Genomic DNA, 26,559 nt, shown 5'->3' with positions numbered 1-26,559 from the left:
GATGGCAAGCTACATTGTAGCCACAGCTGCCCTGGGGTGCACTGACAGAGGCGAGGCTGCCGGACACTGGCGCCACCGGGCCCTACTGACCACCACCAGTAGGCAACGGGTGAAGTGTATATATATATATATATATACATATATTAATGTGGAAAAAACACCCCCTCTTCCAAAGTCTGTTGGTTTATATCAAGACTATATTTATGGTTTGACACATTTATCTTTATCTTTTTACATTGCCAAACACGAGGGTTCTCTAAAACTTGCCCTGGCACTCTTTTGCTTATCGTAGACCACGATTTGTGCTCTGTGATCTTCAGAAAGAGAGAAAATCAACAGTGAAAAGCAGTATTTATAAAATTCTTTAAAAATAAATGCAGCTAAACATTCATAATTTTGAAGTTATAATTATGTTTTTCTTTCCGTTACAAAGTTGCTCCTCATTTCCTGCAAAGAGAAGTTAGAAGCACATAAAAGTAACAAAGGTGGTAGTCATGAACTTGTGTGCTTCAAGTTGCCCATTAATAGCGAGCAGGCAGGAGAGTCTGGGCTTCAGTGGCTTTTGGCAATGAAAAGTCTTCTTTGAAGCCACCGCAGATCCTTCTACCCACGTTGCTAAACTTGTAAAATGATTTTCCTTTCAAATGGACTATGTCATTGTGAGGTATACAGGAATTCTTATTGGAAATGGACAAATTTTGTGTCAGTGAGCCTTAACCCATAATATAGGGAACCTTTAATGCCAAAGAAATTTTACTGCACAGAAATATTGAATATTTTCTTGCAAAAGTAAGTCTGACAGTACATGCTGGTTTAAAATTAACTTTCATATAGAGAGCATGAAGAGCATTTATTTTGCTTTGTGTGGATATGTGGTTCCCCATATGCTGAGTTGCTGTGTCACCAAAAGAGGAGAAACAAAAAATTACTAATAACTATCTGAAGGAAATATTGCAAAAGTCTCATATAGAGTTTTATTACTGTCTTACATGGAGTAAATGTAAGAGAGTAAGAGAGTATTCATACATAAATCCAACCCCTTTGTGAACTTTTTGTAATCTCATATAAACAATGTTTTTCTCATAATTCCTGAAAAAAAAAACTGAAAATCAAAATTAAAAAAGTTAAACTTTAATTCAGTTTTACAAATGTTAGAACAATTCATTGAATTGTACATTAAAAACAAAATTACATTAAACAACAAAAGTAAAAGAGTGCTATGCTAACAGAGGTGTAAACTGTTGTTGTTTAGGTTTACTAGATAAAATCTAATTTTGAGAAAATGTCTAACTTCTAATTTCACAGAATATTGCATAATGATAAATGCTTAATTACCAAATAATTAAAATAAAATGTATTAGCTTTTAATGTATTCAACTGCTTGTTGATGACAACAGCAAACTTAAATTCCACAAATTCCAAAGTATGTGGAAAATGAAGTCTTTAAATAAATAAATATACAAATAAATAGCAGCAATCCCATCGACAGTGGCGACCTAACACACGCAAGAAAACATTGTCTCATCTGTCTGACTGCAGTTCTCAGGATATGGCACACAATCGCTTTACAACTCTACACTAATGATGACAAACCCCTCATTTAGCTTCACTTTGGCTTCATTGTGTAGCAGCAAAAGCTCTATTAGTTCCGAGTAGAACAAACCAGTGTAAGCAAGATCACTCCCTTATCTCCAAAGACACGAGAGAAAACAGCGTGGTAACGACACTGTAGTTACGCTATTTAATCGCCCACTACATAACTGTTCAGTGGAGAACATTCTCTATCATCTCTGGCATCATATAATTATTACTAAGCATAAAATAACAAACAAGACACAGTTTTACTCACATCTAAAGTAAGTACCAGTGTCCTATAATTAATCAATAAATCACAGTTTTTGTGCAAATGACCAAATGGCTATTTCCGTTAATTCAAAGTGCTGTAATAACCCCTACAACTGACAAATGGTGCATAAAGGAAAATCATTTCCATGTGAGACAAAAAGCGACCTCACTTCCGACTGGAACGTAAACTTATTTCAAACCCCTCTGTTTACTGGTGTTTTGAGAATAAAACAACATGGTAGCAGCATGACAGAACGGCTGTAGATTCAGGGAGCTTGAGGAGAAAGGCTGGAAAAGCCCGTTCGTGACAGATGCCCTCTGCTTAACTTATCCAGGGAAGAGGAAAAGTAAATAGTAGCTCCATGGTCCCGAAGGAAACAAAAACCGCTGCTGGCAACATTTTGCCCGACCAATTGAGTTAAATGTCTCATTGAATTATAAACACAGAGAAGCGATTTACATACGGGGGCTGTTCAATGTTCAGCTCAAGTTAAGGGCTTCGTTTCTTTAAAAGCTTTTCCATTTTTGTTATTATTTTAAATCTCAAATAAGAGTCCGATGCCGACGTTTCCTAAATCGAAAATTGGAGGAAAATTTTTTTATCACCTTCATTTACCTTTCCGACTTGAATATAATCACTAAATCGCTTTTTATTTATGTGTGTACTCTTTCAAATAAAAACCAAGATGTAATGTCCAAGGCACCGAATTTGAAAACAGGCGAGGTCCTTTTTAATATATCTGAGAAAAAAAACAGTTAAAGTCCGACGGAAATTCCCCGGAATGTTTAAATGCTCTGGAGTCAAATAATTGAGGAGAAAGAAGTTTTAATCAGACCCTATTCATCGAAACGGAAGCAACCCGCAAGGGGGCGCTGTGTGTCCATGCTTTTACATGCGCTTTGAGCCCTAAGCCAAGTCAGTGACCTGCAGAAAAAAGTAAACTAGAATTTTAAAAAAACCATCAAGTTAACAAAGCTGCCATTGTATAAGACTGTTAAAGCTTCTTATAGGTAGTCACTACACAGTTAAACATCTGGCAGAGAAGCAGAGAAACCGTCTCCTGTCTTTGCTTTATTGTGGATGTGGCACAAACAAAGGCTGCTCCGGAGATAAGTACAGAAAAATGTAGCAATGCATTCTTATTTGGAGCAGACACAGATTTTTTATTTTAGAATAAATGTGGAAAGTAAATGATTGTCAAGGTAGAGTTTTTCAGTGCAGCTGCTTCAGCCGTAACCCCTCCTCTTGGTCCCCCCTAGGTCTCTCTCTCTCTCGCTCGCTCGCTCTCTCCCTCTCTCTCCTCTCCTTATTCATCCACCGCCTTGTGCTTCATTCCAGTGCACAAGCCGAGCGAAACAAGACGGTTTACGCGGCAGCCAAAGCCGATAAATTCGCTCAGGGAATAAATATCTATAAACCGCGGCTCTCTCCTTATAGGAATACCACTTGACGCACGTGAGCGTGCACGTATGGGACTATACAGCATGATCCTGACAGCACTGCCGCTATCTCTGCCTCTGCTCTGACTATAGAGAAAGTGCTTGGATCTCTCGGAGAAGGTTGGCATTTCCATTTTTTCTTTCTTTTTTGTTACAGAGTATCATCCAAACGTTGCTGGAAATATTCTCCGGATGGTGACCACGGGCTGGACTACCTGTTTTCAGTGCATTCGCTCAATGCGAGGGGAAGGGACTGTGAGACTTGCGCCTGTTGTCTTTTCCCTGGTTTAATAAGGCACTTTGGAAATCACTGAAAAGGGGAGAAGGGCTGAAATATTTTATATCAAAGGCGACATTTGATCTGAACTCTCACCTCTATGTGTTTTGGTGAATGGAGGTAACTCTGGTCCTGGAGGTTTGACACAGCGGGGACCGGGACGGGACTGGGTGCGTGGAGCGTCGGATCACCCAGGATTGTATTCCCTCCTCACTCTCTCTGCCGTGGGTCTATTTACATGTCCGACCTGACCGCTTTATGACAATGGATTACTTTCTGCTTTTATGCAGCCTCTTGCTGCCCGTGGTGTCTGCCGTGGAAGGTAAGAAATTTTAACTGTTCTGGAGGTTTCATGTTGCAGCTTTCCTAAAGCCTAATATTTCTCCACACCAAGCGAGTCCGCACCCGTGCCTCTTAAAGGCTGGGCACTGCACCCTGAAGCTCATGTAGCCGTACCCAAAACAATCACGATTCCATTTCTACCCCCCGAATTAATTTCATTTTGGAAGTGACCAGCCGTGGCTGATTTCGTTCTTTCTTTTTTAAGCATCTCTAATGAAATTACTGACTTTACAGGCAGCCAGGCGCTGTGGCCCCGGTGCAGGATTCAATTGTTATGCGTCCACGAAAGCTCACCCATTTCAATGATCGTTGTGTATTCTTTTTTGGAGCACAGGATTGTGAGGGCTGCCAGTGCTTTCTTTGTCACTTAAGGACATTAGCTCCACACTGTATCTCACTAGGGAGTCGCGGCTTTCCCCCCACGCACACACACACAGCACTTTCCCCAGGTCAACTGCGTGCATTTTAAGGGATTGCTTCGGTGTGTGGCCTTCTGACATCTGGACTATGCGTATATTTATGTGCGCTTCAAAAGAAGGGGAGGGGATTGAATCATAACCCACATTTTGAATATTTTTTTTTATTAATCTGAAATATCTGAAACGCGACGTGTGATTTGGTAAAGTCATTTTTATAACTGATGAGTTGTCTCTTCTCTCATCTTTACAGTAATTATTATTTTAGTTTTGTCAGATGTTTTAATTTTATTTATTGTTTTTTTATTAACGTGATATGAATTTGGTAATCCTCAGTTATATATTTTTATCAGTTTCCTCTGACAGCTCATCTGTCTTAGCTCTGTGTGGATGTTTGCAGTGCGTAAAATCAATGAGAAATTCCATCTGTCGTTTTTCCCAGCGATGTAAACGACTGTCCCGCTCTTCTATTACGTCTTCCCCGTACTTTGTTTCACTCTGCGATGTTTGGGAATTTAAAAAAAATGGACTAGTCGAAATAAGGTTGAAAGAGGCCTAAAGCTTGAGAGTATGAATGTCGGAGCCCAGGCGAGGCTCCCGGTTGGCTTGTGATGCCAGTAGGAAAGTAGGACAGTGGGCCACTGGCTCAGCAAACGCGTCTCGATCTCAGCTTATTTCTCCACCTGTCCACATAACGTCTGAAGTTTTTGTTTTTTCACTCTCAGAAACTGAAAAAAGGTTGTTGCTGATGGATATTTTTTTCCCCAGGGTACATTTTACTTTCTGCCGATTTGTCACCGATTGTTTGAAATAGAAGTGGCGCACCAGCTTTCCACTACGAATAAACTAGCCTGCTGTAGATACACAGGGCCTTTGATTAAAAAAAAAAAAACTGACAGCAGGCTGCACGGAAAAAAGAGTTTAGTTTTATTTATTTATTTATTTAACTGCAGTGGAAAGTCGTTTTGTCTGCTAAACTAATACAAACACAAATTATTCTAAATGAAGATTGTTTTACAGCCTGCCACCTCTGAGATGGCTCTCAATCCATGTTGTCCACAATTTAAGAAATTCTTATATCCCACACTTTCTTGAACTCTTCAGAACCAATTATTCTGATTTCCACGTAGTAATATTTGCTCGGTCAGGACCTAGAGTCAAAACTCAGTTAATAAGAGTGACTTTAGTAACAGTATGGTTACCGGTTAAGATGTATTTTGTTTGGTTTATTCATTTATTTAATTAATTCTACACAAAAGAAGACCAAAGTAGGCTGTTATTTAAAAAAAAAGAAATATTTTCACTGAAAATCTTTTATTAGAATAATCAAATTCTAATATCTATTTCCAAATTTTTTTAAAAGTCCCATATATCTTTTTTTTTCCTAAGGAACCTTGAATGCCTCTTAGTGGCCCCTGTACCTCACCGGACCCCAGTGAGGAACCACTGACTTAAAACACATGGCTTTGAATGGATGAGTGGATTCCTGTCGTGCAAAAGTTGTGGGCTAAAGAGGTAGACACCGGGAGTGAACCGGGAAAGGGAGACAGAGCGAGAGAGGGCTTGGCCTTAACAAAAGCAGAAAGTTTTCCTTCGCACTGCTTGAAGTTGATGTATTTTGTTAGAACAATCTATTCCCTACCTAAGTGATGCCATAAACTCTGCTCTACTGACCTGGCTGGGGGTTTACCTAAGCTTGTAATACAGCCGGATGATTTATGGCTGCTGCTAGGACTTCTTTCTGGGATATATGGGTTTATGGCGAGTTAGGGAGAAACAAGCGGCCCGGCGGGGGTACGTTTGCCCAGGCTCACTGTGCGCCTCTCCGGTCCCGGGGTCACACTGCCCGCGGAAAAGACTGTTAATTATTTCATGTTTTCTTTTTGCCCCTTTGGTTTTACATTTGATATTTTAAAAAGCCATGTAGGATAAAAGTCACTCCCAAGGTCTTCAACAGTGTAAATTCAGTTTATTTGTAATCGTGTAATTATGGGACAGTTAAACCCAGGGTTTCTGAGTTCTCCGTGGCAACATCAGCGCAAAACATTAATTTGACTCCTCATTCAGCATACCTCATTTAACTGATTGGGTGTTTGATGTGGCGCACATCAGGCACGTAAAAGCATGACGGTTGTTTTCTTGCTGGATTTGATACTTCTGGTAATTTTCTTAATGTGGCTGTACACGAAACCTTAACATAAGAGTTATTTATGCTATTGAATTTTATGTAATCTTTGTTATGGGTTGGACTATTCAGCTGGGCTAAGTGTCTTAATTGTATCTCAGTTAAATAAGAGATGGAACCATTAACCTGTGTTTATGTCGGGGTTGACTGATGCCCTGGCGTTTGGATCGTACTCGGCGGATGCTACCGTGGCCTTGAACTTTGGGGTGCTTAGCAGTGTGCTGTGGAGACAAACTGTGTCGATAATTGTGCTCTTTAGTGCGCAGACGTTTTGGGAGAATGAAGGCACAAAAAAAGTATGAACGGGCTTCCTGATGATATTCGGGACAGGCAAAACCGGCAAAACACCCCGCTAATACTGTACAAGTGTCTTAAGAGCAGGCTAGATTTTTTCTTATTCTTTCTTATTATATTTTTCTCTAAACTCAAACACTGGACCCACTGGAACTAATTTTTTACTAAATTTAAACCGTTTTTTTATTGTTAGCTGAAGCCACATAAACAGCGACAGAGAGTTCCCCAGTCTGTTTCTTCTTCTTTTTTTTTCTTTTTTTTTTTTTGCTATTTATGGCTGTGTGTTTCGATGACTGATTACGCACAAGCAAGGGCTTTGTAGCGCACATGTTTATGTTTTTATGTGGGTGAGATCACACCTCCACGGGAGCTTTCCTGTGCCTGTTTGCAGTTGGCACATTTCTCATCAAACTCTCTCCCGTGATTTATTCTCGCTCTTTTTTTCCAGCAGGGGAGTCCCCCTAGTCGTCATAAACATATATATATTTAATTATCATTTCCAGGTGGTGATTAATATATTAACAACACATGCATAAAAAATATGCGTGAACTCTGTCCATACTGTAAACGCTTGAGTCTTATCGAACTTGATTTCTTTCTCCTCCTTTGGTCATGTGACTGCTTGATTGATATTTCTCACTTTACCCGTGTACAGATTTCAGGTGACCACATCTTGCTGAAACGCAATTAACCTTCGTAATAAAGAGAGTAATTGGGCCATTCTGGCCGGGACTAGCTGTCCCAAGGCCTACATACACCGGGCTTTATTTAAGGGCGCAGGATCAGTCTGTGTGGCCTGAGCGGGACTCCCAGTGAAGCAGCTAAGTCAAACTTTTCCTCCGGAGCTCGTCTATATAACATTCAAAAGCAAATTTACTGAACAAATCTGTTTAAGGTCACTATTGAAGTAACAAAAGGACATATTAGTGACCCTATGGTGCCTATCACAGAGACCACTGAAGGGCTAAGTGGATGTGGCGCTAAAGAGGCGTGAAAGTGAATTTGCAAAATAAAAGCGTCAGTTCTGCTAATCAATCATTCTACAAGGGGACGTGGAATCTATCTATCTATCTATCTATCTATCTATCTATCTATCTATCTATCTATCTATCTATCTATCTATCTTAATGCGATTATGAAAGATATATAAGATGAATAAAACATAGACGCACAGATGGACACCCTCAACACAGGGAATGCGTAAAGTCTCAATTAATGCGGTCTTATTGATCTAGCCATTCGCCCTTGCTCAGCCTTTCGAAACCACAGATTCAGGTTTGATTCGGAACACTGGCTAAAGGTAATAAACAACGCATAAGGATAATTATCGATATTTCCTGAATCAATTGGCCCGATGAAGGAAGACTGTATGTTGTGAAATATACTCCAAAATGCAGTTCAAATAGTAGCAGTGCTATTGTTACTACTATTACTACTGCTAATAATAATTAGAATTTATTATATATAAGTATACATTAAATATATAATTTATTATTATTGTTATTGTAATCTATCTATCTATCTATCTATCTATCTATCTATCTATCTATCTATCTATCTATCTATCTATCTATCTATTGTTTTGGGGCTCTGTCTCTCATTGGTAATGTTCTCTTCAGAATTGCATGCTGCACTGCATGATGATCTCATCCTATTTACATTTTTCAATGTTTTGAACAACAAACAAAAGAAATGATAAAGTCATAAGAGGCAGTTATGCCAGTCAATCAGCCAACAGGGATCCCAGACCGTCTGCAGGTCGTATGCTAGGCTGGAGCCGCGTTGAACAGATGCATTCTGACATAGGTTCAGACTGGCGTAAGGCGCTCGAGAAGAAATGGCGCGTGGATGACGACATGTAGGGAGTTGGGATATGATGGTACAGGGGAGCAGTCTGGTGGTTTTCAGGGTGTGGGGTTGGATTTGGATCAGCAACCCAGAGGGCAACAGAGCTGACAGACTTTACAGATGCAGCGGGCCTGCGGGAGCACTCATGCACACCGAAGGACGGTTCATGGCTCTGACGGCGGCATGGAAAGATTCACCGAGCTGGAATTTCACATGCAGACAAGCGGCAGCCATGTCAGGCCTGCATGAGCCTTCATACACCAGGAAGTGAATGAACGAGGATTACTAGTCAAAATAAGGCAGCAAGGATGCAAATAGGGATATAGTCAAAACAGGATATTTTTTTCTGAGGAACTACAGTGAAGAAAAATTAATGAATATGAACCTCAATGTGACACAACAGAGTGTGACCAAGTAAATTTTCCTATGTTTGCTTAGGGCTTTAGAATATGGAGGCAGGCAGCAGCTTAGCTTCAGCTTCAACAAAACTTTACCATTTCAGACATATAAGTAAAACAATTACAGAAATATAATAGTTTCTCTAGGTTGTGACTACTTTGCCTCAAAATATAGTTACAATAATCCCACTAAGCAGTGTTTATCATATCAGCGACTATGTTTATATCCACCTCAGATTCACCAAATATTTATATTGGACATGTACATGACACTGTTAATGAATGACAGTGCCATTAGTCGAGTTTATATAACATTCTTGTGATTACAAGAATGTTATATAGACACATGCACTATTAAGTGAAGTAAAGCACGTAAAATATTTTACCGCACAGAAACCATGACGAATATAATCACACGAATATACGCGTGTATGATGTTTAACTGGGTTTATCCTACTCACATTACTGCCGTGAGGACTTTGTTGTTACGTTAACGTAAACAAGCACTTGTAAGTATTCAGAATTGATGGTAGTTTTACAAGAGGTTGTTCCAGATCTTTTTTTTATGCCAAACAAAATGTATGCATACAGTTTTTGTGTATGGATTTCCTTGCATATGGCACTGTGCGCGCAGTCTTTCCTGGTCTCCAACAGAGGGGCCTTGTGGGATGGCAGGTCTTTGACACTCAGTGTGGAGAGCAAGCAGGGGAGGGTGAATGTGTCTGGGCCAGCCCACCACACAGACACATTGCTGCTGTCTATAGTTAGCCAAGCAGAACACGAGAGAAAGGAAAAGAGACACACACAGACACAGGGAACGAAAAGGAGAGCAAGGAGAGATTTTTCACTTATGGGCGAGGGGCAAGATGGGTTGTTGATCTACGCGAGAGGAGTGTATTTGGGAGATTACAGGGGTTAGGGAGGGTCTGTGTGTGCACTGCTGGAGGTACAGTTTGTCCATGTGTGCAGTCTCAACTAACTTTTTTGTTTTTTAAGTAATGTTTTGACTGCATTGAGAGATGGAGGCACTCAAGCTCAACGTCCAGCAATGCTGATATTTTTTTGAATGAGAATCTAGTTTTTAAAAACAACTGTCAAACATTAAAATAAGATCTCTACTATATTTATATTATTTCAAATTTTTATATAACCTGATGATTTTTGTCCTGCAAACTCCCTGCATATTAACCTTTTAATGTGTAAGCTGATGGTTGATTCATTGATTCAATTTTAAATATATAAAACTAAAGCGCCAAATCACAACAACAGTTTTCTCAGCAGTACAGAGAAAACCCTATAAATCAGATGAGGAAGCACATCACTAAATTGAGCCTGAGTGGGATATTTCCCCCGCTGTGTTTAACTGACTTATGGTAATGACTTGAAAACTGTTAAAAAAACGTTAACTTAATAATAATAATGGCTGTCTGAGCTGACATTTTATAGGCTCTGTCTGCTACTCAAATGACCATGTGTCAGAATGTTCATATTATAGGTGAGTTAGTATCTGCTGTGCTTTCCACCCACACTCAGCCCACGTCTTGTGACCCCTATCGAGAGGTCATGAGGGGGTCTTTTTGTATGATTTTGATGTGGGGCTCTCTGCCTAAGGCTAGTCTTGTTCAATAGCTGAACAATCAAAGCCCAGAGCTTGTCCTATTCCAGTGGGGAAAACAAAGTATATCATAAAAGAGGATGTGCATATTTATAAAGACACTTTGGCAACTTTTCTAAGGCTCACATGTAAAAACTCACAAGCAGAGCAGGTTTAGGGCACAGTGGGTGACTGATGTGTGCATGACTCCATTTTGTCCCATATGGCTAATCTGTAGATGAGTGGTGTTTGCATTTAAGACTCAGTCTGCTTATGAGAGATGACAAATAGTAAACATGAAAAGCTAACGTGCCTCTTGCTTCTCAGAGAGTTGAAACAGACCGGGTCAGCGGGAGGTTTGAAAGGTGGAGTTTAAAGGAGCGGACTTCTCCTCGCAGCAGTTTGATCCACCTCAGGGCATCCTCCTACCATTTCTTTACGAGCTACAGGCTCTTGTAACAAATTTTTGCCAATGGAGCAGAAAAGAGATCTTTGATATTTGTCTTTGAAAATGGCTAGTTACATCTGTCGGGAGAGTGGACACAGCTGTAAAACAGCGTGCCTTCAGGGGGAATAAAGGCCACATTACCTGGTTTCAGCCTTTGCCGGCCTTGTTAAATGTAAGAAGGAAACAGAGATGCAGGAAGCGGGGAGGGAGATTTCTTTGTTGAGTTTAACCATAGCTGGGTGGTTAATGGTAAGACATTTTGTGGCAGACAGCCTAGCTCCAGGCCCTTATTCCTTTTCAAGAGCAGGGAAACAGCTTTTGCTAATTTTCAAATAGCTATCCTGAGCAAGCCTATGTGTGATGATAGGCACTGCTTCAAAGGAACAGCTGTAGTCAGAACTGATGTGATGGGCTCAAATGTCCACTGTAATTAACCATAATGCATGTGTGAGAACAGGAGTGTATATTTTACTTGGTAAGAGGTCTGCCCAGTAGTGTTCCTGCTCACACTGAGTACAGTGTTGCAGTAGAACTCTATTACAACTTATTGTGCCCCACTTCTCATCCTGGGTGCCAAAAACACTAACCGCCCACACTTCATCTACACTTCAGAAGACCCAGGAAGACTCCCCACCTCTATTAAATATTTCTCCCCTTTTTTTTCTCTCGTCTTCTGGAGAATGGCGGCGGGTTTAACTAGACCCCTGCTCTCTTATCAACAGCTCATCCAATTCACTCTGAACATCTTAAACACGCTCTCCAGCACGGCTCGCACAGGGTGGGTGAAACCAACACATTTGGGTGACAGAAGCAGCAATAACATGTGACCCGATGTCCATATTTTTACATAATCTCAACAGTTCCACACTGCAGCTTCCCTTCAGACACTGCCGGCTGTGGGGAGCATTTACTTAACCTCGGCTCACAGTGAAACAGAGTTTCAGTGACACCGTGACTTTTATGTTCCAAGTGAGTGCAATATTTAGAGGACGCTGAAGGAAAGGTAAAAAAAAAAAAGCCACAACGACTGTTATAAAAGTAAACATTTCATGAGGGCAATCTTACAAATGTAGAGGTGTCACTTTTGGCATGTTGTTACTCAAATTGTCCTAACACCTGCCCATTTGGTAGAAGTGTAGATCACATATGGCTATAAAGTGATGTTTGTTGCTGAAACAGAGGCCACCCTGTGGTTTTGATATCAGCTTCAATCATCTCACAAAGCTGGTGTTTCACTGTTAAAGAAACTTGTTTATTCCGGTTTCTTTTTTTCTCACAGTAAGACGAGCTTAATTGGTTTTTCTTGTATTGCACACAGGAACTGCTTTCATTGCATCCACGTATTATCTGTGAGTAAGTCCTGCAAACTGATATCACTGCAAAATCAAATGGAGATGAAACTTGAAATATGCCATACAATGAGTACAACATATAGAGGACCCTGAAGCAAATGTAAAATAAATAAATAAATAAATAAAATAATCAAACGAACAAAAAAGCCTCAGTGACTGTTATAAAAATAAACATTTCAGAGCAATCTTGCAAATGTGGAGGTGTCGCTGCTGCCATGTTGTTACTGAGATTGTCCTAACACCTCTGCACTTGGTATAAGTGTAGATGACATAGAGCTATAAACGATGCTTGTTGCTGTGGATGTGGCATAAGAAGGAAACAGAGGCCACCCTGTGGCTTTGATATCAGCTTCACTCATCTCACAAAGCTGGTGTTTCACTGTTAGAAGAAAGTTTATTTCTAAGTTTGCTAATTTGGAATCATTTTAAACTTTTCTGTGTCTTTGTACCACCGTGCCTGTTTGTCATGGTGCTTGCTGACTGTGACTTTAACAGGGATTTGACAAGTGCTGTGAAACACTAATTGCAATGAGCCAGATGAAAGCACCACACAATATAGGCTGACCCCCTCCCTCTGTGCCAAGTCAGGCCATAAACAGCTTCCCCTTCCCCTCTTACACCTTATGGAAATCCCTTGTGACCTTTCTCTCTCTCTCACACACACACACACATTGAACACACGAGCGGTGACAGTTTCTTAATCACGCGGCTGGACACACATATGCACATAAACCCCACAAAATCTTGATCCTTACGCCCGCTTCTTAGGGTCAGAGCCCACATCTACATTCATTCTCTCCTGTGCTAATGAATCAATCAAGTGGTTCCATTCATTTCATTTCTGTCAGACCCAATCGATCAGCCTCTTTCTTCCTGTCCTAACAGAGCAGTGGGGGACCTCAGAGATTGAGGGGAGAAAAAAAAGGGGCTGCTTGAAACATCCAGACAGTTCAAAGACTCCTCATTTCTTTTTCTCTTTGGTTTCCTAGAAATGTAGTTTGAGAGCGTTCAGCTGTGTATGTACTTTATGTATGTGAACTAAATGAAAGAGAAGGGATTAAAAAAAATTAAGCTAAAAATTATACACGATATTCAGCGTTCATCTTACCGTTAGCGGGAATCACAGTTTAGCACAGTGGATTCTGTTGATGCTGAAATGGAATAGCAGATAGAAGGTAGCAATGATGCATAAACTAGCCCACACTCCTCTGGAGTTTGAGCCTCTAACTTGGCTAGGGGAGCAATGTGTTTGGTGAGTCCAACTCTCGCCACGCTCCACTCCCCCACTGAGTCAAAGTCAGAAAGGTTATAATTTTTTTTCCAAGCCCCTCAAAGTTTAAGCTGTTTGTGTGTGTGTGTACAAGGCCATGCAGAGAAAGGAGAGGCAGGCCAGAAGAGAGGGTTCAGAGGGTTTTCATTTTCAAAACCCACTTAGTTCTGTTTATTGGGCTGCCAGTTCATTTCAAAAGGTGTTGAATGAAGCAACTATGCAGGCCAGAGGTGTTGGGAGCCAAGGTCGCCTCAACTGAGTTTGGGGAGGGGGAGGATGGCCAAGGATGGTAGTGGACAGGTAGGTAGCAGAAGACCGGGAGGAAGGAGTGTGACGAACTGAGCATCAGAGGAAGAGTAGGTTTTGAAAGATCATCCCATCATTTGGAATTCTGCCACTAACCTATCAGCAAAGCTTTCACTACACGATGGTATTTCCTCTCAGGTAGAAGATTACACCGGGGAAGATCCACTGCTTCCCATTAGTGCCTTTCACTAACTCTGTACCTTGAACACATGCACATGGTCCCACTTGAAGGAACCAGCCTTTAACAGGCCTGCTCGTGATTTTTTTAACGAATGTTGCAAACGACCAGTAGTAATCAACCGAAGCATTGTACGACAATTTCAAAATGCATTCACTGAAATTATCAGAATGGGGGTCGAAAACACATGAAAAAAAAATTAGGTCACTAATATATAAGGGAAGAAGCTCCATCCATCCATTTTCTTCCCCTTATCCAGTTCAGGGTCACAGTTGAGCTTGTGCCTATCCCATCTGTCACTGGGCAAAAGGCGACAATGCCGTAGACGAGTTGTTAATCCATCAGAAGGTTTCTAAACATCTGGTTGAAACTGGCATTGATTGAGATGGCCTGTACACTTTATTTAGCCTTACTTATATTCTAGATTGTTCCATGTTCATTGTTATCCTATTATACAGCTTGTCTTCTTTGGTAAGCCATTTAGAGAATAAAACCATAAGTTTTAAGGCCTTTCAGCTTAAAGGCATGATCTCTGAGTTACACTGTTATTTAGTCCTTTTTTCTTTATTTCATTCTTTTTTTTCTCTGGTTCTTCCCTCTGCCCCTTTTCAGTTACCTCTTCTGTGACTGCAGCTTATCACACTTGCAGTAGGCCCTAATTACAGTATTATTTTCCTCCGCCTATTATCTCACGGCCTTGTGATATCAAAATCCCAACAGCGACAGTAAGCAGCTGGGAGACAGTTGCTATTTACTACTCGGAGACCCATTGTTGTTGCCTACTGTGTGATAAGGTCTTGATTGTCAAGATGACTTCCCCCATTGTCTGTAGGGAAAGAAAGATACAGTGGAAAGGTGTGGTGAATGTATACCACCTCTGCTCATTTCACCGACTGAAACAGCTTCCTGTATGTCACAAAAACCAAATGGTGTTCCATATACAGAAAATAGAAACAAAAAAAAAAAAGGTTCAAAGCCTAACGCTTACATCACAGCTTGTCGCTTTTCGTGACACACTGCTTTTTTTTCTTCTTCCACAAAACACGTTCTTCGCCTGTCAGCTTTAACAATATAAAAAGATTAGGACAGAAAGAACGACTGCAAAAAAAAGGAAAAAAAGAAAGACAATAGCATCTCACTTTGCTGTAACTTAATATGTTGCTTTAGGTGGCAGAGGGTTTCTAAGTGTGAGTTGCAGGAGGTGTCTGGGGTTTAAATACCAAGGCAAACAGCTTAAGAGTGTGAAAACAATTGGCAAAGACATGAAAGTGTGAGCAAGAACACACACACGGGGGTCAGATAACCTCTGGCCAGATGGGTATGGTCAAGTGAACACAGGAGAAAGGTTGTCGGGTGGGGGGTTGCGCTGTTTATGGCACCGATGTCAGAAAAAGGGACTCAAAAGCATGACCCTGTGTGCCAAATTTGGCCTCTGTAAATCCCCCAGGGTGCAGGAACTAAAAGGGTGGTGATGATTGGGGACTCAATTTGGCTTGCTATCAATCAATGCCACCAAGATAGACAGGATTGCTGCCGATAGCCCGTCCTTGCAACCAGATTGGGTTTGTGCCTCTTGGGATTCACGCCCTTTTTTCACGCTTTGTTAATTAAGCGCCCAAGCTGCCCCTGCACTTACTTATTTATGAATCTTGGCTTCGACCGGTACTGGAAACCACTTGGTCTCCCCTAATTAGTCTCTCACTAATGGCCAGGCTTCCAGACAATTTCAAACCGCTGACCCCCATTTTGTTTATGCACACACCAAACCATACGACCTTGACGTTACACAACCCATGTTTTCTGGTGTTGTGTTTCTGTGGTGCTGAATAAAGTGCCCCACATGGGATAATGAGGCGACACTTAAAAAAAATCAATTTCCTTCTCCATCTGTCTAAGTAATTCCTCACCTGTTCATTAACCCAAGAATAGAGTACTCTGGATGTGTTGAGCCTTGACAAGAAGAGAACCTGATGAAAGGAAAACAAGAAGCTTCATGCGGGTGAAATATTAACACTTTCCCGGTACGCTCAGGGAAAGAGGGGCTTAACTCTGGCATGATTAATTGTCATTATTAATTATTATTGTCTTGGGTTGTTGCAAACAGCATGCTGCTGACTTTATATTGCCTTATTGATCAAAGTAAGCCAACGGCATGACATCACCTCTCTAAACACCATCGTGCAATTACTTTAACTACTTACTTTTAACTCGGCGAACACCCGAGCATTTTTCCCTTTGGTTTTAATGGCACAGTCACTGTTCAGGGTCAGCAGGCTCATCCACTGTGGCCTTGTGTGGTGTGGTTTGCATCACATAAACACTGGTCCCAAGTCAAATTTACTGGCGAGCAGTCCTGGAGATTCATTTGTATTCTTCCCTCTTTGGCTGGTTCAGGGTCAGGCATGATGACTAATCAGGTCAGGACTGATCCACACCCTGCGGTCGGAGCACTACCAACCCCACCTAGCTCACTTGGACCACCAAGTGTATTTGTGCTGAAGGTAGAGGGAAAACACACAAGCTGGATGGAAACGAGCTGATATTTTTGGTGCATCTCATTTCCCATGTCTCCAGTTGTGGAGAAAAACAAACTTTTACCTCGTTCTTGTTTATTCCCTTCAGATTTTATCGCCAAAGGCCACAACAGAACTGAACCCAGCCAAACACATGCGCTAATGGGTGAGCTTAGGCATAAACAGTGGGATTGTTATTTTTTTTAACTAGCTAACTTTGCCACAGGCTGTGTTATAAGTATAACAATAATGCAGGTGGGAATGTGGGGGAAACTTTTGGGTTAGTTATGAAAAAAGTTAACTGTTGCTTGACTTGGACAGCCCAGGTGAGAAACAAGCTTTCTGTTGTTTGTGTGCATCTGAAAGCAATTACATTCGCACATTTGTGTGTTTAAAGAAGCACGGGGAGAAGTAATAATTTCATTTAATCTGTTGCTCTCCTTATTATGTGGTAATTAATCTAACCTTAACAATAACCCATACCGCTACCCTAACTTTACCCTAACCTTAAAAGACGTCCTCACCTCAACGTTAACAACGTAAATTATAACGACTTTGATTTTTGGCCGCATAACGGCGACACATTCCCAAAATACGAGTAACTCTTAAACCACAGTGACGCACATGCATGTTAGACTGAAACCCATGTTTTCGATACAGGAAAAACAGTGTGTGCGAGCTCTGTGTGCTGTGTGTCAGCACATTAATAAATGGGTTCCTGGTGGCCTTGTGACTAGAGCTTCTGTGTGTATGTGTAGGTGGTGGTAGTGTGGGGTAATTGGTGACACCATGCTCCCTCCAAACTGCCAGGTTTAGTTACACATCAATGAAGGGTGAATAATACATTAGCTAGGGTAGTGCATGTCCCTCCTACACATCCCAAGAGAAGAGGGGGTGGGGGCAAGGTAGGCAGATGACAAAATGAAGAATATCTTAAATTGGGGTGAAAAAAAGCTAGAAAAGGTATTTAACCCTAAGCTCTCCATCCCCTGACGTATCTCATTTGTCATCTACACATCTTCAGCCAGACCATTTAAGCTCAGCTTGCCTTGAACATACCTATTTTAGCCGGTGTCCTTACCTTACCTTCCTTTTCCTGATGTACAGTCAGTCTTTCTCTTTTGCATTGGAGCTGCTTTCAGAAGAAAGAGGAGACGAGCCATAAGCAAGCTTGGGATCAGTCGGGCTTGCTTGTAGTGTGTCACGGTGGTTGAGTGTTGATGCAAGTGGTTCTGTTGTCATGTTGCAGTGATTTAGGGAGAATCCAAAATCTTGTTGTGCCTTTGTTGACCTGCTCTGTGTGTCTGCAATTTGGGACTTCTCTATTTGCCATTCTGTCTGTTTCTCCGCTAGTGTATATGCATATAAGTGTGTGTGTGTGTGTGTGTGTGTGTGTGTGTGTGTGTGTTACTAAGTGCAATATGATTTATTCCTTCTTTCGCTGGTGTTGCTGTCTGGGCTCCTCTGTGTGTCATGCCAATGCACAGAGGTCTTTATGTAATTGAAGAGCGCCTCTGAAAGCCCCCCGCCATATGGACCCCAACAGCCTTGGATGGCAGTCTGTCTGTCCATCCCTCAATTTCTTTTAATTGCCCAGCGCCAGGATTCTGTGCCGTGACTGTCTATTGAGTGGTTCCTCAATAGGTTAAATACATTAATATGTAATAAGGTTTGGGACCTCGACAATCCCAGACCATGAGATTGACCAGATAATGCTGAGCGGGGCTGAGGACAAGGAGTGCAAATACTAAAAGTTTTAGTCTGGCTTTAACTTTTCCTATCTTATTAACTCAACTTAAGCTATCCTTTTTGATTATTAGTATTATAGATAATCGGACATACGTTTTTATGATTTGTCATAAAACAATGCTGCTCGTAGTAAACATATGAATCTGAATCAAATACATCGTGGTGGAAGTAGAACAACATTTTGCACTATTTGCAATATAAATGTTAAGGTTCTTTGTCTGTACTAGTTTTAAGGTTAAAGTCACAGATTTTTGTATACTTTGATTATTGATTATACTTTGACTCATACATGAAATAAAATGATTAAAAGTCATTACTATTCAAACCAGCTCTCCTACTCTGAGCTTTCTGCTAATTTCCATGGCTTCAGACTTTGATATATAGTTAGTTAGTTATAATTATATAACTTTTTTTTCTCTTGCTATATTTACAGGAGGACGCTTGGCTAATATGTAATTGTAACATTATGAAAGGTTGAGCGGATATTAACACTGACACGGCCGTGTTTTTTCAGATGGCTCATTACTGGTGCTTTTAGCTGCTAAAGAGGCAAAGTCCATTTGCGCGGAAGAGGTCTAACAAGTCAAGTTATTACAGTGGCCAAGTGTGAGATTAATTAACTTAGTGGCGATTAAGAATAAGGGGCCAGAAAGAATCTCAGTGGCAGCAAGGAGGGAGGGAGTGAGCCGGAGAAAGAGACAGAGAGAGAGCTTTCCACCCCAAAACATATGAATGCGATTAATCTCACAGATAGCTATTTGTAAGAATGTCCTTAAATAATAACAATCGCCCTCTCCTTTACCTTTTACGCTAAGTTATAGGTGCCAAGAAACAAACAAACACATATATATCCACTATCACAAAGTGACATAAAGTCTGGATTCTGAAATAAATGCGTAAAGCCTTTTCAGCAAAAAGTCTGCTGTTGTTTGCCATCAGAGATCAGTAACAGTTGTGATATGATAAAGATTGTCCAGAATGAAGTTGTCTCACGCAGGCGAGCAATGCCGTCGTCCCGGCTTTGCAAAGGTGAAGCATGAATTGCTGTGACACTGGCTAGTTTGTGATATCAATCAAACCAAGCCTGTCTTGCAGAACTGCGTAAAATGACTGCCCGCCTTATCTTGAAAAATTGCTCAAATTACAAAGAAGTCGCTGCCTTCTGTGCTACCAGCATTTTATTTGATTGTAATATCTACCGACTGTAACATAAGAGATTTAGAGGTGTTAAGTGTTTTTGGCCACTTGTGTGTATTTCTGCAAGACCAGGTGGAGCAGGAGGGAAGAATGGGAATGAAAGAGAGTGGCAGCGATACGTGTAAAGACGAGGGAATGGTGATGGGGAAAAAAGACAAAGCTGGAAGAAGAGAAAGGATTTGTGAGGGGGACAAAAGGGACAAAACAATGCAGCTGACCTACCCAGTTTACCTTGCCCAGTGTTGTATATCCTTTGCGTGAGTGCATGTGGGTCATTGTTTCTGTTTTTATTTCCAGTGCTGCGTGATACATTAGAGCTTCCTGATTTTTTGGGTTTTTTTGTCGTAAGGAACCACTCCCGAGCTAGTGTTTGAGGGTACAAAGAAAAAGAGAGAAGAGAAAGCGCATACTTTTGTGGGATCTTTGTGTTTATGAATTTGTGTGGTTGTTACAGAAAGGGTGTGTGTGTGTGTGTGTGTGTGTGTGAGATTGTGCCAGTCACTGGTCTCCAGAGACCTTACCCGGCAGGTTGCATTCCTGGCATTAACTGCCCTAACCTCTCTTTTGTTTCTGGTATCTTCAACCTGAATGGCTAATGACTGGGCTACCTGGTAAACTTTAACAAAGCGTATGCATACTGATGACAGAGGCTCCCACAAGCCAGTGTCTTCATGTCACCCGGTTCCGTCATCCTTCAAAAAAAAAGTTGTGGTGAGGGATGATAGGGTATAATTACTCATCTCTTAAAATTCCCCATTCGCCATTATTCATCTTTTCCATTTTCATTTTTATTCACAGGTAAATGAGGGCATACCTGGCAAATTAACATGACTGGCGGTGATAACTGACTTGATAATTATCTAGCAACGTCTTCATAAATCATCAGCGGGTGCTCGATGAGCCGAAAGACAGCCTTTGGTTAGACTAGCTGGAAATCCCTGCTAATAGGGTAGTCCCCGGCTCTATTTTGGTTTTGTTATTTTGTTTATCCTGTCTGCGAAAGTTTCCGAGGAGAAGCAGAAAAGAAACAAGCAAACCTCAAAAGCCGGTTGGTTTCGACCGCCGCAGTGTTTTTTGAACTGTTTTAAAGTAATTGGAAGCCACTGGCATGTGGAAAATGCGAACCGCTTTGGGGCTTTGCCCCTTACTGCAGACACACAGGCAGCTGTTCCGGGTGTAACAGGAAGTAGCCATCTTTAATTAGATTCAACACAATCACTACATGCTGCGCAGGAAAGTGCAGTGTAAGGTGACCTGATATGTTGGCAGATGACTGCATTAGCAATGACTGTATTAACAGAAACAGCGATAGAGGGACACAGTGTGTGTGTGCGTGTGTGTCTGTCAGAGAGTTAGTGAGAGAGAGAGAGGCCATGTATTTGTGAGAGAGACTCAGTGGCTGTTGATACAGAATGGCAAAGCTGGCTGCTAAGCCCTTTTCTTGTGGTGCTCAGCCATTCAAAAAGCCACGGCTTTTATTCAAAGCCCGGTTCCAGCTCTTTCTAGGCTACACCCCCAGTGAACAAACAGGATTTGTGTGTGTGTATGTGTGCATTTGTGTGCATGTGTATAAGTCTTAATAACATGTCTCATTTTCTGTTTGTATGTGTTGCCGATAATGTGTATGTATTAGCATTATGTAAGTGTATGGTTTGTGTTCCCCTGTGTTTGAGTTTGTTGAGTCAGCCACTGCTGACACACAAAATTGCCTGAAAACTGCTATTAAGAGCTGTGAGGGAACTGCTCACACACAATCCGACTGCACAGGCAGCACAATAGCCCATCTCCTATTGAACAAAAGGTGTGTGCATGTGTGTACGCTCTTGTGTATGTTTATGCTTCCAGTACCCCCGTGACAGTCAGATAATCAACAGCTTCCACCTATACAAGCAAATGCGCATTCATTCATACAGGTGTATTTCAAACACTGAAATGCTTCCCCTTAAATCCACACATAGATTCCCCAGTGCTGCTATCACTGTTTGGTATTTGGCTTCGGAAACCGGGCTGCTATCGTCTGTACAGACTGATACCAGGGCAGCTATCAAGCTGTTATGAACGGATGCCTTGGTTAGCAAAGGGCAGCGGAGCAGAGGAAGGCCAGGGAGGAGAGAGCAGAACAGAGAAGTACAGCAGTGAAGTACTAGACAATGGCTCCCTGGGCAGCAGTAGGGCAATGAGCCCATCAGGCTGCATGTTAAACACAGACACTCAAGGCAGGCACACAAACATACAGAAGACACTGCAGTTGTGTACATGCACACAGTCACATACTGTCTCTGAAGGCGACAGCGTGTTAGCATGCCAGCGACACAGTGGCAAAGAAAGACGTGCCCGGGCTGTGGGGAATACAAGAGAGCGTGCAGCAGCTCTCCATCCTCTCCTCTCCGTCCGCCCCCCACCCCCTTTGTTACCTTACCGGTGCCTCTTTGCCTTTCATTCCCATCTTTTTCCTCTTTGCACCCCCTCGCTTTGTCTGTACTTTGAATATCTCTTCCTTTCTCTGCATTCCCATCCCTCGCTCCCTCCTTCCCTCCCCCAGTTTTCCCTGACTCCTCCCTCCCTCCCTTCCTCATTCTCTCTGTCTGAATTTTGCTGAATTCTATTAAGACTTTTAAGCAATGCCAGTATGAATGAATGTGCATTGAGTTATCTTTTTGTAATCAAAAACGGCCACACCCAAAGCTGCAAACCGTTTTCCCTCCGATTCTGCTTCCTCACTCCACCTAATTCTCCTTTGCATATCTCACATAAAACAGTGTTCAGTAGTTCTTTTCTTTGTACTTTGTGTGGAGGGCTGGGAGGTGCTAAAAATTCAATACACATCTTCTTTTTCTCTTTTTAATTTTCCACTGATCATCCCTCCTTTGCTCCCTTTTGTATCTGGCATATATGTTCCAACATTTCAGTATTGCTGCAAAAACTTCTACTTGTTGCTTTGATCCGGGGTGAATTACAGTTTTTGAACAAATGTTGTGGTGCTGAGGGATTGATTAAGATCAAATATAAGACTGACCTGATGACTGAGAAAGCCCCAGATATGCTATGCTAAGTGTGGCCTGGATGGGAAGTAGCAGAGAACCCTGACTCTCGCCTGTCACAGTTAGCCTAGACCACTAATGCCCAAAATCCCCCAGAGCTTCTGCTCACAGATAGACACACATAGGCAGGTAGTGCAAAAAGATGGATGTCTGATTTTTATACCTAAACCGAAAAAAAGAAGTTGTATATATATATATATATATATATATAATCCGCTGTTTATTTTATGCAATTCAAAATATTGTGTTAAATTATTTGTAAAATAATGATTTTATGCTGCACTGTTTGCAGAACTGCACAACAGCTGCCGAGGTGCCCTTGAGCAAGGCTTTGAACCCTTTTGCAAAAAGGAAGCCTTGGTGAAAAAAAATCTGTGTTTTACACAGTAAAAGTTTAAAAATAAGTGAAAGATAATTGAGGTGCACATGCTAGAAGATCTGTTGCCTGCTTCTTATTTTGGCGCGTATCAAAAGAAGTCTTTTTATAGAAGTTTGACATGCGTTGCTACTCGTGTTCATGCACACGAGTATGCGGTGTATTTGTTTTACAGTCTAGTAAATCAATCTCATTCGGGTTGCAGTTGTGCTATATAGTGTTTTGAATATGAATCGTATACCAGGTATTGCTGCCCCCTCAGAGGGAGTGTGGGGTAAACACTAAATGAAATCAACAGCTGTAGCGACGCACGCACACTCCATCATACACAACCACGCAGATGCAAAAAGACAAATTACTCCGCTCCAGCGGCCTTACTCGCATAAACACAACGAAAAGCGCACATCCAAATGCCCACAGAGTTTGATAAGGAAAGCCGCATTTCCATATGCACGCCTTTGAGGTAAAAGCAAACCTGCTACTCGCTTACTTGTATTTTTAAGTTGCAGCCAGCTGAGTCATTTGCCAGGAAATCTGATGATGGCATCTAAGCGTCTCACGCAGAGGCACACGCTGCGCAGTTCACCCAGTGCTTGCATTCATTCAGCCATCTAATTCAGGGCTAGAGGGCTCTGCTTAAACACTATTAATTGTCAGCATTTGATTTTTAATTGTATTTGAGGTTTTTTTAAAAAAGTCTTAGAGTTAAATATAAAATGTTGTAAAATCTAGAAGGAGAGTGGGGCGCTTAATTTCCAGGAAGGGCTGTAAGCCAAAAAAAAAAAAAAAATTACTTCATCTATGGTAAAGTTTGAGGCAATAGTTTCCATGTTGGGTGATGTAAACACCAATCATTTCTACAGAAATCTGGTTTTGTGCCCATTTCCTGCTGGTTTTTAAACAAAGCCAGACCTGATGCCCTTAAAGTAATCATTTGCAAACGAAGCACACGCCTTTCCAGAGCAGGTTGTAAATGATAAATATTACACCAAACCTTAAAAATGATGATTACAACGAAACAATACTGAAGCCTTAATTATCTATTTGCCTCTTGACATTTTTGCCAAAGTAAGTGATAGTTTAACGGTAAATGTAAAAAGTGCTGTTCTGTTTCAGCTGATCTGAGCATGGTACATGATGTAATGCTTGTTTTTCAATAATGAGTAAGGAAAATCACAGAGAGCTGTATTCAGATTTCAAAAGACAAGGCCAGACATCTCCGTGTGGTAAATCCACAGTGGCTGGAATGACTCCTCCGCGGGAATATTTCAGTAGGGGATGAATTCGAGTAAGCTTTGTGTCACACAGGATGCATCACTGTAAAAACACTATAAAAAAACACCCTGAAAACTGCACTATTGCCTCTGCAGTGTTGTGGAAGCTTGTATCTGTTCATATACTGCTTCATACACTGGTATATGAATATGACTAGGCAGTGTTTATATTCAGTGGTGAGGCAGAGCGAGAGGAAGAAAGCAATAAGCGGATGTTATGAAACAAAAGCAGTATGGGAAATGGAAGTTGTAAGCATAAGCTACAAAGCCAAGTAATGTGATATGTGATCTTATTGTGACTACATTCATATTTTCAGAACAATAAAAAGAATAATTGATCAGGTCGAGGTGCCGTAACTAAGCCGAGGTCGCTCTCCTAATGAAATGCTGATACACTCACTATGAAGGACCTCCATTAAATCTTAGCAGCATTGGATTTTGAAGGCAATCCGAAGTGCTTGTGTCAGCCAATAAAACAAGCGCTAATGACTCACCCCCAACTGTGAATGTGCGTGTTTGAGTGGGTACGTATTATGTTGTCAGTACTGCTGATGAAGGTGCTGCGACTTATTCAAAAGCAGGGAAAACACAGAGCTGTCCAATAAAACCACGGCACAGTGTCGGCTCCTGCGAGTGCTGGGTCTTAGGCTCGGGTTGGTTAAGGTGAGGAGAGGGGGATTTCAAGCATTCCCAGAAAACCAGTTATATTAACAGTTAACTGGGTTGTGTAGTAATTAACTCAGTCAGAATGCCACATAACTATGCAGTAAGCTAAACAGAAATTCTGTGAGTCAAACTAAGGCCCGACGTACACACATGCACTTATTCACTCAAACACACACACGTACTGACAAACATGTGTTCTCACCCGTAAAGGCACACCTGGTTTTGTAGACAGCTGCCCTGAGGGCTACCTGTTCGTCAGATCCTCTGCGGTTAGTAATTAGAAGTAAAAGGGGGGAGGGAGGGGTGAAGGGAGGGAAGGAGACAGATGAGAGAAGGACAGAAGGAATGAGTGAGTGAGAGAGAGAAAGACAGCGAGTGGGTGGGTTAAGACAAAGAAGCCGGTTCCACTGACAGGACAGGAACTAGACGAGACTTCCAAACGAGGCTATACCCCTCCTCAGTTTGAAGCAGTCACACACACACACACACACACACACACACACACACACACACACACACACACACACACACACACACACACACACACACACACACACACACACACACACACATTCTCTCACACATAGGCCTATGTATTGGCTCAGCTTCGCTAGCTTGCATCCTCCTTGCTGCGATCAAAGCTCTTTCTTTTTCCATTTCAACCACTTTGCTCAGCTCTGCTCTCTAAAAGCATCTCACAGCAAAAAGAAAAAAAAGCTGTTTGTTTTTTGTTTATTTATCACAAAAGTCACAGTGTCGACAGGTAAGAGATGCTTGACAGAAATTGCCTCCGGAGACAAGGTGGGCTAAGCAGGCAGACGTTCAAACCCCCCCCCCAACACACAAAAAAGGTATTCAGCCTTGAGATATCCCTTGATGAGGGGAAGGTAACCGAGGGCAAGGTCGCAGCCACGTATTCATAGAGCAAAGATTTGATTTCATTTGACGTTTCCAGTGATGGAAAAAACAATATTTAATAAATAAATAAGAGAAAGCGACAGAGAGGTAAAGACAACTTACTCATGAAGCTTCAGCAGCATTCCCTGTTAGCATACAGGCAGGACACACCTCTTTTGTGACAGCCATTGTGTGATGACTGACTGCAGTAGTAGGATGAAGTATGTGTGTGTGTCTGTGTGTGTATTTGTGCTAATGGGAGGTGGGGGGGTTGTTGTCATGGGAGGCGAGTCCCTTCAGGAATTCCACAGAGGAATCAACTCCTTGGCTTGTCCATGTTGCAGCAACCAATTACCTTGACTGTGTGTGTGTGTAGGTGTGTGTTGTGTGTGTGTGTGCGTGCGCACAGGGGGAGTGGGGGTGTGTGGATGCTGAAGGGGAGGTCTGGCCATAAAATGGAGGGGACTTCTCCTAATCATCGCCCTCTGGCCTCGCACAAAGGCAAAAAAGACTGCTCGGACGATTTGAATTTGAATAGCATCTCTCCTCCCGCTTTCCTTTTTTTCCTGCCCCGCTTCCTCTTTCTCTGCCTCAGCCTCGCACTGGATGACAAAAGTGGAGCCAACAAAGATAGCGCACAAAGCAATCAGGCT

The 26,559-nt window shown here is 41.7% G+C and overlaps 1 protein-coding gene across 6 annotated transcripts in view; it reads left to right on the top strand.

Moving 5' to 3' along the window:
* Positions 1 to 3,189: 3,189 nt before the first annotated feature.
* Positions 3,190 to 26,559, top strand: part of LOC134642643 (ephrin type-B receptor 3-like) — a 54,801-nt gene continuing 31,431 nt past the window's right edge. For all 6 annotated transcript variants that reach the window (XM_063494523.1, XM_063494521.1, XM_063494519.1 and 3 more), the window contains exon 1: positions 3,190 to 3,884. In XM_063494523.1, coding sequence (XP_063350593.1) covers positions 3,821 to 3,884 — 64 coding nt within the window. In that variant the 5' untranslated portion in view covers positions 3,190 to 3,820. The remainder of the gene's footprint in view (positions 3,885 to 26,559) is intronic.

This window comes from Pelmatolapia mariae, linkage group LG15, assembly GCF_036321145.2.
Source record: "Pelmatolapia mariae isolate MD_Pm_ZW linkage group LG15, Pm_UMD_F_2, whole genome shotgun sequence".
Lineage (NCBI taxonomy): Eukaryota > Metazoa > Chordata > Actinopteri > Cichliformes > Cichlidae > Pelmatolapia > Pelmatolapia mariae.
Note: the sequence above shows the minus strand (reverse complement) of the source record. Positions and strands in the feature narration are given on the sequence as shown.